The following is a 12546-nucleotide window of genomic DNA, read 5'->3' as shown; positions in this document are numbered from 1 at the left end:
CTACATGACATTAGAAGACATGAAGGAGCATGCAGAGAGAATGAGAGAAAGAGGAAACGGAGATGCCATATTTCACAGCTTTAAAAATGAAGTTAATGCATACTTTCATATTTAGGTATAGACTAAAGGATACCACCAAAGCCAGCATTACAATAAAGTACATAGAAAATGAATCAATATGAAAAAATATTTAAAATGTCTTTAGTGATAATAAAACATTTTTCTATGGATTAATTTTGTGTTACTTTATTGCATCAGTAGCTTTGGTGGTATCCTTTTTTTCTTTAGTATTTGGTGGGTAGATGCTGCAGGTTTTAGCTAACTTTTTGTTCTATATTTTGGTATATAAACAGCAATAACTATCATCCAAAAAGATACTTAACAAAACATTTCTGACTAGATTTGAAGAACTACACTCAGTACTTATTCAAAATGAATCCTTAGGCAATGCATTAAGTTAGGTCAAAGCAAGTTATGGAACCAGCGAGGAGGTTAGATAAGAACCCTATGGCAGCCCACTTTAATTCATGGTCCTATTTCTTATACTGCCTTTTTCCCCCAAAAAGGAGACATAAAGTGGTTTATATTATAAAAGATAATACAACAGGTCATGAAAATGAACAAGACATAAAAGCAACATAACAAAATAGTGCAATAAATGATGAGCCCCTAATGCGAACCTACCCTAACTCCAGTCCTCGAGTGCCACAAGTCTGTCGGGTTTTCAGGATATCCACAATGAATATGCATGAGATGCATTTGCATGGAAAGGAGACAAGGGTATACAAATATATCTCAAGCATATTCTGTGTGGATATCTTGGAATCCTGACTGGCTCATGGCATTCTAGGGCCAGAGTTGCCTGCCCCTGCCCTGCTGGATCACTTTGCCACAGCCCCCAGCTGACCTGCCTCCCCCCCTCCCCTGCATTTCTTCTTCACTAAGGATTCTCTGGGTCAGTCCCATGCCTTCTTGAATTCTGTCCTACTTCTGAAGAAATATATCATATGTGGCCAACTCCAGTCCTCAAGAGCCACAACCTTCAGGATATTCACAATGAATTTGCATGAGATAGATTTGCATGCATTCCATCCAATCTCATGCATATTCATTGTGGATATCCTAAAAACCAGCCCTGTTTGTGGCTCTTGAGGATTAGGAATTGGCCATCCCTGAGATATAGGGATGGTCCAGAGGACTACCAAAATGGTGCTGTGTCAGTGCTCAGAGCCCTTTGAGATAAGATGTAAGGACCTGCTAATATATATAATGCATGTTTGGTAATTCCTCTTGGCATCATGCTTAATGTCCCTGTTCCTGTGGAATTATAATAATATATAAGGCTGGGGTTGGCTACTGGGGTCCTGTGGTTTTCAGGCTATCCACAATGCATATGCATGAGAGATGTTTATTTATTTATTTATATTTATTTATTTAGAAAAGAATCTAAATCAATAAATAAATAAATGTTTGCAGCATGCAAATATACCTCCTACATCTTCATTGTGCTTAGCCTGCAAACCAGCCCGGTTTGTGGCACTCCGGGACCCTCAGATCCACACCATATATGAGCAGATTTCATTGAATGTGTAGAGTGGGGGAATTTCGGTTGAGCTTTTGGGCATAGAGAGATCCTACTACTATTGTAATCAAATAATGTTGGCTTGGAGACTCAAACCTTGCGCGCCATGGAAATGTCCATGATAGCCCCAATGAGAAGCTGCATTACTATCAAATAAAGGCTTTCGTTGCACGAGCAGAAGCAAAACCCCCACCTTATTCGGGTCTTCTGGGGGTTTCCCGCTTAGGCCCGGGGGCCGGGAGGGGAGCGAGGCTGCCAGCCCTTCAGCCTGGGTCTCTGGGCCCCAGCCACCCTGGCTCCTGCTCTGTTTACTGATGGGGCAGATAGGCAGCCGCTCTAATTGCCCTATCAACAAGTGATAGCATCTGGGCCACTTGCAGGATGTTGTGACGGCCGCGCATTACCGAGGTTTGTTGTTTCCCTGCAGTCAGTGCCTTCGGAGAGTGGGCACGGCCGGGCCCTGCCTGAGCTGTCCGGGCAATGGGTTTATCCGCACAGCGTTACCGCAAGGCTCGCAAATGTTGCTTCCTCTCGGCGATCGGCGCGTCTGCCTGCAAAATGTCTCGGCTCAGAAATGCGGCAGGGGCTTGAAAGCTGCCATACCCCGACCCTTCCCCTAGCTGGGAGTCCTGCAGCTCCGGGCGTCTGCGCCTTCACTTTCCGTTTTCCTTTAGGATCTCTCTCCTCCTCACTATAAAGTCCCTGAAGCTCGGGGAGAGTTACCGCATCGCACGCGGGGCCAACTCTCCACGCGTTAAGGTCAGAAAGATAAAACGCATCTTAACGTGCGACTTGGAAATCTGCTGATTATTCGTTTGTGGGTCTAAGGCAAGAGTCCCCCACTGTGACAAAGAGGGCCGATTTAATTGTCAGGATCCCCGCGATGGCTTTGCGCACATTGGAGGCCCCGAATCTTCTGCCTCGTGCACGCTGCTCACCGGGGAGATCCTGAAAGCCTGGCCCCACATTAGATAAATTGCAAACTATCGGGGGGAAGAAAAGGACAATCCCACCAGTTTTTCACATAAAATGCGAAGCTCTGTGAAAAGCTGGCGGGGCACCCATTTCTCCCTTTTACCGCGCGATTACAAGGGATAACTTCTTGCGCTTCTTCACCCCCCTGAACGCACCACTATTTCTTGGTTCTTTCCGTTTTCTCCCTCAATAAAACCGAGGTCCTTTTTCCGGAAGGATGAAGCACAAGGACGGGTTTTAAAGAATATTTTCGGTCAGTTCAGGAATAAAATGGCATCATCCTATACATCCATTGTAATCAGATATTATTCCTCTTTTCGAGATAGAAAGATAAAACTAGCGCAATGTAAGAAAATGAGAAGTCAATGATAAGCCACATTTTAATTAAAAAAACAACAACAACACATTTCACCAATTTGTACATCATAGGGAAGTCTTAAATACACAGAAGAGAGAATGCATTTAAATAACCACTTTTTCTCTCTCCTAATAATGCATAATTTAACCGAATCCAATCATACATCTTTGAATGAATAAATGCCTAAAAGTATTCTGTTAAATTGAGGGTAGACTCAAATGTTTATTTTATAGGAAAATCACGTTCTGCTTTGAATGGGGAAGTGAAATTCGAACGACAGATGCCTACCAGGAGAATAGGAAAGAGCCGAGCACTGATTTCCCTTTCTCTAGGAAGTATCGCCTTGTTTGTAAATAAGATAACATTTTCTTGAAAAGGAATAGGTCCTAGCCTATAAAATAAGGTTGGGACCGACGCCTGCACTTGCATTAGATTTGAGCAAAGTTAATGGAACATATCCTTCCAGATTATGAAGGTTTGTTTGTTTGTTTTTTTTTAGATGAAATTGTTTTTACTGGCCAGGGTGCAAACATACAGAAAACACATTGATGCAATAGACCGAAACCTCATCCTACTTTTTAAGTAAAAAAAAAAAAAACAAGTACATAGTATGCACATTTTTTAGTATTGCTAAGGTAATTGGTTTTGCTTCAAGCAATTCTTTTCCGTGTAATACCAAAAAGTCATTGCAGGTTTCAACTTACGTGGAAAAAACAGGGCGAAATCTGAGGAGCCGACTTCTCCCCGGCTGCAGTCTCAGCCCCCCCCCCTCCACCCCGGGGTCAGCTCTTACCAAGCGCGGATCCCGTGCAGAGTGGCCCCACCTGCGGCCTGCTGCAGGGGGCCGGAGCCCAGCTCCCCGGCCCCGAAGTTCACCAGGGGGCTGGCGGCGGGGGCAGGCTGCCCGCCTGGCCCGGAGGGGTAGCTGCAGCTGTAGTTGGCGCTGCAGGCCGGGCCGGGGTAGGCGGGGTAGGCGCTGTAAGGGTAAGGGCTCAGGCTGACGTTGTAGGCCGAGCTGTAGGGCGCCGGCTCCCCCAGGCACGGTTTGCCGTCCCTCACCAGCACCGGCACCGCGATCCTCCGGGGCGGGGGCAGCGCCACCAGTTCCAGGCTCTGGTCCTGCCGCTGCCGTTTGCACTTGTACCTGCGGTTCTGGAACCAGATCTTGACCTGGGTGGGGCTGAGCTTCAGGGCGCCGGCCAGGTGCTCCCGCTCCGGGGCCGAGAGGTACTTCTGCTGCTTGAAGCGCCTCTCCAGCTCGTAGACCTGGGCCTGCGAGAAGAGCACGCGGGGCTTCCGCCGCTTCCGTGGCCTCGGCCGCTCCGAGCCCTCCGGGACGCCCTTCTCCGGCTCCAGGTGTCTCTGCAGGGCGCAAAGGTCTGAAAGCAAAGCAAACCGAAAGCAATCAAAATAAGGTTGCGCGATCCCTGCGCGTGCGGCGGCCTCCGAGGTTCTTCCAAAGAGGGAGGGAAGGGCAAGACTTAAGGAAAAACCACTTAATGTTAATTCCTAAGCACTGCTGGGTAGTTTGATTTAGGACGGGTAATGCGGTAAAATGGCGGTGCATCCAGGGATTGAACTAAATAAATATGGGAGCGTTGAATTCCTGATTCGATTATAATTGCACGGCTAAGTAATTGCACACATCCAAAGTGTGCTGGGCCCGAATCCGAATTTGCCGTTCAATACCGCTTCTTTAATCTTAATTTCCTGATAATAATTAACAAACAGAAGAAGCTGATGGGTAGAAAATACAACTTCAAAATAAAATATAGACATGAAGACCCTTTAGTAAGAGGGAATGCACATCCCTAAGAATGTCTACACTTGAAGCAGACGGGGAAATATCCATCCTAGGTTGGAAGACGCTGGACGTTGGTAGAAAGATTTGTTTTAAACAACAAACATTTCTTTTACATTTCAGTAAATATTAGGCTTTTAAGATCATGGCCTGTCATGGATCAGAAGACAGGACATCTATCCCTCGGTTATTAACAAGTAGTGAAAGGTGTTTTTTTTAGAGGCAAAAACTAAGCATCTGAATATTCTAATAACAGGCATGGAATGGAGCAATATTCAGCAGTGAAGCCTACGTGTATGCCAGCACTTGTAATTATTATTAGTGTGTTTGAATGTGATGGGAAACCTTCATTTTAGGGCCAGATTCATTAAGGCGTTTCTCCCATTTTGTGTCCATGGCAAAAACCCTTAGTGAATCAGGTTGCCAGGGCAGTTCACCAATTTGTAATGACAGAAACGAAATGGTGCAAACGAGTGATCTCCCTTAGGTGCAAGAGACAGTGATCTCCCTTAGGTGCAAACGAGTGATCTCCCTTAGGTGCAAACGAGTGATCTCCCTTAGTTGCAAGAGACAGTGATCTCCCTTAGGTGCAAACGAGTGATCTCCCTTAGGTGCAAAAGACAGTGATCTCCCTTAGGTGCAAGACAGTGATCTCCCTTAGGTGCAAACGAGTGATCTCCCTTAGGTGCAAGAGACAGTGATCTCCCTTAGGTGCAAAAGACAGTGATCTCCCTTAGGTGCAAACGAGTGATCTCCCTTAGGTGCAAGAGACAGTGATCTCCCTTAGGTGCAAACGAGTGATCTCCCTTAGGTGCAAGAGACAGTGATCTCCCTTAGGTGCAAGACAGTGATCTCCCTTAGGTGCAAACGAGTGATCTCCCTTAGGTGCAAGAGACAGTGATCTCCCTTAGGTGCAAGACAGTGATCTCCCTTAGGTGCAAACGAGTGATCTCCCTTAGGTGCAAACGAGTGATCTCCCTTAGGTGCAAGAGACAGTGATCTCCCTTAGGTGCAAGACAGTGATCTCCCTTAGGTGCAAACGAGTGATCTCCCTTAGGTGCAAGAGACAGTGATCTCCCTTAGGTGCAAGACAGTGATCTCCCTTAGGTGCAAACGAGTGATCTCCCTTAGGTGCAAACGAGTGATCTCCCTTAGATGCAAAAGACAGTGATCTCCCTTAGGTGCAAACGAGTGATCTCCCTTAGGTGCAAGAGACAGTGATCTCCCTTAGGTGCAAGACAGTGATCTCCCTTAGGTGCAAGAGACAGTGATCTCCCTTAGGTGCAAGACAGTGATCTCCCTTAGGTGCAAGAGACAGTGATCTCCCTTAGGTGCAAGAGACAGTGATCTCCCTTAGGCCTCAGTGAGTCATTTCTTTCTGCTTTCCCTCATCATCATCCTGCAATGCAAAGTGTTACAAAGAGATGCGCGGTTACCTTTCCTGTCCACTTTGGGGGCCTTTCGGGGGTCCATTGGGGTGCAGCTGTTGCCATACAGGGAAGTGCTGAAACTGGCCGGGGGGGCCTTGGGAGGGGTCTCACAGCGGGCCAGCTCCTGGCTGAGCTCGGACAGGATCGCAGCAGTCCCCGGGTAAGTGGCCAGCATGCACGAGGAGGCCAGCTCTGCCCCGGCTGGGGCCGTCTGCTGCTGCTGCTCCAGCTTCAAGATGTCCTTCACGGAAAAAGGCGTGGAGGTCACCGGGCTGGGGAACATGGCGGGGCGCTCCGGGGGCCAGAGAGCTGCATGGATGGGCAGTGCGAGGCCTCCCCTGCTGCGGCTGCATAGCCTGGACGCGCACCCAGAGGCAAGGGGGCGGGGCTTGGCAGGTAGAGCAGAGCCCGAGGCGGGGCCAAGCAGGTTGGCCGGACTGCGGCCTCCCATTGGCCGGGACGGCAGTGACGTGCGCAGGGATTCACAGTTGCATGGCACCTAATATGGTCATCCAGCCAAAAGGCAGCCCCCAGGGATTTAAAGGGACGGCGTTGCCTTTCGCCTTCAGTCGCTCCCCTGATCGGTCCTGCTGCTTTTCTAGTTAGCAAATTATTATTATTATTATTATTACCTCCCAGTCAATTTCCCGAACAGGCTTCGATGAGCCACGAGAAGCCTCCGTTTGTGCACCAAGACAGATCTCCTCAGGTCAATGACCAAATCCAAGCTGCGATTCGAGAAAGCAAGTTAGCCAGCCAAAAAAAAAAAAAAAAATGTCAGTTTCATGCAACTTGAATCGTAATGAAAAGACACAAAATGCATGAAGTCGTTTGCAGATAGAAATGCCTCACATGTTAGAATAATGAATGCGCATAATATAACTGCGCGGGGCTTTCATCCGTTCCTTTGCTGGAACAGAAGGTGTGAAAATAAATATTAAACTTTGATTTAGTTTTGTTTGCTTAAATATTTGGAAAGGGATCACCAACACTTACAAAAAGTCTCCTTTCCTATCATGCTCTGAGTCTACCAGTTTAGAACATGAGTTAAACAGGACAGATGAATTTGTTTCTTTTATTGTATTATTGTTAAAAATGTGCAAGGTGGTGTATATAAACGGACTCGAGTTTTGTTGGGTAATTGTTTCACACTGCATTAAATAAAATTTAAAAGAGACGCAGATATTCCGATCAGACAACATCTTATGTCAACCAAATTGTATAAACTCGTTCTTCGGCAAAAGAACTGACACAGCTTGGCCATCTTAATGAAAAAGGAACAGCACTAGAGGCCAATCCCCTCCACTCTAGCCCAAAGGCATCTTATATTGAATATCTCAAGGAAAACAAATATTGTAAAATACTGCAAAAGCCCCAAATAAAGGAGCGGTTTCTGAAGCTGCAGGAATTCCGTCTCTTGCCAGGATGTAAGCAGCGCAAATAGTTACAAACAGCGGGGGGTGCGCTAAATACCAATTCAGAGCCAGGTTTTTGTTTTTGTTTTATTTTTTTTTTGGGGGGGGGGGGGGGGTCTTGTTGTTGGCGACTGTAGATTTGGAGGGAAATGGGGTTACTGGGGGCGATCGTTTGGCGACCTGAAGCTATGACTTTTGGACCGAGTGATCTCTTAACGCAATCCGGGATCAGAGATGCCTCACGGGTCCCGTGTGACCGGGTAAGTTCCTGCCCGCTTTCACGTCTGTTGTACGAATTCACTTGTTTAAATTGATGTTTGTTTGTTCCCATGAGGTATAACAAAAATTGCTATAAAATAAACGGATGATCTTTCTAGCAAATAAAAGAATCCACTGTATTGCACTGTGCATTTTTCAATTTGCATTATCAATCAGTTTATCACTCAATTTAATACTCAGCTTTTCGACCTGGAAGAAGGAACAGCGGAGTCAGTATTTGAACTTAATGCAGTAGATTTGCATGGATGTTATAAGCAGACAGCAGTCCTGTAAAATTGTCAGGCACTTCAAATCCTGCAGCCTAGACTTGACCTGTTTTGTACAGAACGCCTCAGATTTTGAGATGGCACAGTCCTTATTCTTAAGATTTCATCAGTCCTATTAATACACGTTGACAATTATTTAGACACGATTTCCATTCCCGATAAGAAAAATCTGTCTTTCACTGGAAAGGCAAAACGTGAATTTTCGCGAATTTGAAAGCTACATTTAATACGCTCCAATATATATATATATTTTTTTTTTATTTCAATTGCCTCAGCTTGAGTGCATCTGACATTGGTTGTTTTAATTAGGAAATAGGTTCCGTTTCTAAACCTGGCCAGACTGCTACTTACCTATTCGCGGAGCTGCTCTTTTATTATTTTGCGATACTGAAACCGGAGCCAGTCACTTTGTGTTGTCTACAATCGGGGACTGCTAGCAACATCCGTTTCAATTAAAATTCTTGCTGCAAACGAAAGATGGTGTTTGTTAGGGAACTGGATGGCTTGTCATAGCTTCCGATGACACTTGGAAAGATTAGCTGGACAGACGCTTGAAATATTACTGTTTAATGGGGAAATGCGGCCATTACAGGGCCCGGAACGCTATTATCCGCAAACACGCTTTTTCTTTAAAGCCGGAAATGTATTCTCTTGCTGAATGGAAGAACTGAAAATACCTAAAACGCATGTTGCATGATCAGTTTGACTTTTATGATCGCTCAGAGGTATAGGGTAAATGGCTGAAATCGTTTCTTTCTTTAGACAATACATTGTCTAAAATATGAAGAAACCGCTGAGAAATGGTTTGGAGTCCGGTTTATGGGGATAGCCGGCCCTGTTCCTCAACCTAATTCTTCTAATGTTGTTTTCTCCACAGTGCATTTAGTGGTTTGGGGTTCTTTCTTCTTAGATGGTTATGAACATTTTCTTGCAAATGAATGGACTGTGATGGTGCATTAATGGTAGAAGATGTGGCCCTACTGGTCCCAGAAACGACAGAGTACTATGGAGGTCATGCAATTATTTAAAAACACACAGATGCTGTTGTCTGAGATTTTGGACCGTCATACACACCATCCTTCCCCAGATGACACCCCCCCCCCAAAAAAAAAAGCATAAAGCAAATCCTTGTATAAAAATGCATTGTTTTTTTAAAGGCCAATAAAATTGTCACAACTTCCCCAAATCTCTTGGTTAGGACTGGCCCATTCTTGGCATTCATTTGGTGTCTAAAGATAAAAGCTTGCAATTATATCATAAGCAGGTGCTTGTGCTAATGTATAGGGTGATGTATCTCTAAGGAGTTCCAGGAGAAAACTGGAAAAAAAAGGCTGAACTTTAAATTAGCTCTGATTGCCAATTGTATTAAGCCATTGACAATAGAAATGGGATTCGGTAACCTGACTCCAAAATAACTCATTCAATGTATTGGAACCTGGGAAAAAAATACACTTGTAACTATGTTAATTACATCCATAAAATAAGGAGGAGAATTAAATAATTTCTAGCCGATCTAATAAATACTTTGTAGGGTAAGCAAAATATTCAATATTGTGAATATGAATCAATTACCAGCTTAATAAGAGAGGAACTGTGACTGAATTTCAAGTTTTTGTTAAACATTTGAGTTATTTATTTATTTAAAATTTTTTATATACCGGCATTCATGATACAATCACATCATGCCGGTTTACATAGAACATATGTACATATGTTCATATGTACATATTACATAGAGTTCATATGTACATATTATGTTCATATATGTTCATATGTACATATTACATAGAGTTGTATTAATATGTTAACTTCCAGACACTAAAGGAATACTTCTGTGCTCAGAGGGATAGGATTTTTTGTAAAGCTTCCAAAACCTAAAATGCAAGTGTTTTTGTTTGCTGGCGACTATGGAGAGGTCTCTGATATCCAGGTGCAGTACTTACATTGCTGTGCTCTCAGACCATTTGCCCAGAGCAGTCTCTTTCTACTTCCATACACAATGTAGTAACTTGTTTTGCTTTTCTGCGTGGATTGTTGCTCCTGTTTGATGTTGTTTATTGGCTGGACAGAGGCTAATAAATAAATAGTATTGCATGCCCTGTTTCTGGCTGGACAGGATCCTGATAGGTCAGTGGTATTCGCTGCCAGCCCTGAAGGCCACAATGGAGGCTGTGTTCATGCAAATCTATCTGTTGCATATTCATTAGGGATATCCTGAAAACTCAATCTGTCTGTGGTCCTGGAGGGCTAGGAGTGAATACCAGTGGGCTAGGAGATCCCCTGCACCTAGGCACCAGTCAGTGTGTCTTGCTAATACAGGGAGGGACAGACCTGCAGCCAATACACTCTTAAGAAAGTGTTGTAGGCCGGAGGTGTGAAAAGCAAAGAACAATAAAACCTGTTTCCCTGAGGCAGACATGTGATGGACCAGTTTTTCTATCAAGAGAGGAGCCTGCTGAGCCTAGAGAAAAGCAAAAACAGATTTCCCCTACAGATTCCTTGCTCCCTCCTAATTGTTCTCCATTCATTTGGGAGGAAGGAGAACTCTGTGTGGTTAGATGTGGTCAGTGACTAATCTGAATTGGAGAGATAATGGTTTGTTTGATATTGTTGCGCTGCTAGTTTGTGTTTTATTGCTATTTTTGATGATTGCATATGTTGTCTTTGTAAAGGACTTTGGACAATCCATAGACCAGGAAGGTGGTCTAGAAATATTTATAAATAAATAAACATAATCAGCTCTGCACTTTAATTCCTAATTCAGCTTGTCCCCTCTGTGCCACAGGAAATACCTTTAGAACAGGGGTGACTGACAACCCAGATCCTCAAGAGCCACAAACAGGCCGGGTTTTCAGGATATCCGCAATGAATATGCATGAGACAGATTTGCATGCACAGCTCCCATTGTATGCAGATCTATGTTATGCACATTCTTTGTGGATATCCTGAAAACCCGGCCTATTTGTGGCTGTCAAAGACCAGAGCTGGCCACCCCTGCTTTAGAAAATAGGACTGGACGGTTAGGCATCTCCTCCTGCACTGAGAGCAATAAACAACCATTTCCAACAGGATCTGCTCTAGAATATTTTATACAAATATCAATTGAAGCAGGAGATTAGGTGGTATTTTTAGAAATTCCCTATGCTGATTAAGTCTAGTGATTCACAGCCCTTGGTACCTGGCCATTTACCTGAGTTATTCCAATAGGCAACCAACACCTATCAAGGATATGATATAGTTTATGCTTTGTACTTCTGCCTAGATGTCCAGATATTAATTGAAGGAACAATTGTTATCTTACAATCAAGCAGGGTGTGTTTTTTTTGGAAGAGGGTATAAGGATAAATTGAAAGATAAGCTTAGTCATTAATGCCTTCGGAGACATTCATTGGAGACAGACATCCTTATCTTCGGTTTTATCTTCAACACTACCTCACTTTTAGAACTGTATTTTAGAAACAAATGGGGGTTTGGCTGCGACGTTGGCTTTGTGTTTAGATTTTTTTTTTTAGAGACTGACAGCTAATGGAGGTCCTGGGCTGATAAATGAACATTAGCACTTTTTAGAACTACTGTATCAACAAAAGAGTTGCACTGTAGCAATAATTGGCGAAAAAGCAAACACCCGCTAAAGAGAGGGGGCGTCTGCTTTTTGTCAAACTGATTGATGGAGCGAGCCCTGAAGTCCAGCGAGGCTTCTGCTTCCGGGTCCTGCTCCTGCACTAAGAAAGGGGCATTCAATGGCAGTGAGGATCCAGATTAGAGCTCCACAGCCCCAGGGTTGGATTCCATTGGCACTGGACCCCCAAAATGAATCCGAGCCATAGTTGGGGGAAGTGGACACCGAATTCTCCTCAGCCATATCCCCTTCCCTTCTGGGATAGGATCTATGTGGCTCTGATGTGGAGGGCAGGCTAGAGCCTGAAGTTTGGGGCACCTAGTTGTTGGTTTTTCTATACCGATATCACACCGGTTTGCATGGTGATTTGTGCCTCTCCTCCCCTTCCATTCGGGCCTACTTTCGAGGGCTCCGCCCGAATGGACAGGGAAGGACAGATTATATCCTCTGCACTTTGCCAACTCCAACCAATTTTGACGCTCCTTCCCGATCAGTAAGGATCACGTTCATAAGTGCGACTGAGCTGAGTGATTTTGCGGTTATCTGAGAGGGCTGCGGGAGGCTGAGCACCAACACTTAACTGCTGCGCATTATTAAAACCTTGCAGTCCAGAAATAAACTATTAAGGCTTTGCTTGAGTGCTAGGGAAAAAAGCTGCAAGTTTCCCCAGTTCTTCTATAAATTGCTGGAAGGCCAAACTCTCTTTAGCTGAAAACAATTTCGGAGCTTGCCTACAGCAAGGGCTAATGAGTAGCAGGGAAGTCAGATAGTGAAATGACTCCTTCCTGGCTGCTCTGAAGATCCTTACTAAGTCATTATGC

The 12546-nt window shown here is 44.6% G+C and overlaps 1 protein-coding gene and 1 long non-coding RNA gene across 2 annotated transcripts in view; one reads left to right on the top strand and one right to left on the bottom strand.

Moving 5' to 3' along the window:
* Window positions 1-556: 556 nt before the first annotated feature.
* Window positions 557-6528, bottom strand: LOC115081992 (homeobox protein Nkx-2.5-like). Its single transcript, XM_029586251.1, has 2 exons — window positions 6153-6528; window positions 557-4294 (listed from the first exon to the last, which is right to left on the bottom strand). Exons 1-2 carry the CDS (start codon window positions 6427-6429, stop codon window positions 3705-3707), a joined length of 867 nt encoding a protein of 288 aa, XP_029442111.1. The 5' UTR covers window positions 6430-6528; the 3' UTR covers window positions 557-3704.
* Window positions 6529-7703: 1175 nt separating this feature from the next.
* LOC115081994 overlaps window positions 7704-12546 on the top strand; it is a 146581-nt gene continuing 141738 nt past the window's right edge. The window contains exon 1 of the long non-coding RNA XR_003854051.1: window positions 7704-7821. This is a non-coding gene — a long non-coding RNA (uncharacterized LOC115081994). The remainder of the gene's footprint in view (window positions 7822-12546) is intronic.

Source organism: Rhinatrema bivittatum, unplaced genomic scaffold (genome assembly GCF_901001135.1).
Source record: "Rhinatrema bivittatum unplaced genomic scaffold, aRhiBiv1.1, whole genome shotgun sequence".
In the NCBI taxonomy this organism is placed as follows: Eukaryota; Metazoa; Chordata; class Amphibia; order Gymnophiona; family Rhinatrematidae; genus Rhinatrema; species Rhinatrema bivittatum.
The sequence above is the reverse complement of the archived record's forward strand: the minus strand, read 5'-3'. Positions and strand labels throughout refer to the sequence as shown.

Excerpts from the sequence above, each read along its gene's own strand:
- LOC115081992 (XM_029586251.1), bottom strand. The coding sequence starts at position 6,429 with ATGTTCCCCAGCCCGGTGACCTCCACGCCTTTTTCCGTGAAGGACATC. Across the intron at positions 4,295-6,152 it reads CCCCAAAGTGGACAGGAAAG|ACCTTTGCGCCCTGCAGAGA; the intron begins GTAACCGCGCAT and ends CTTTGCTTTCAG.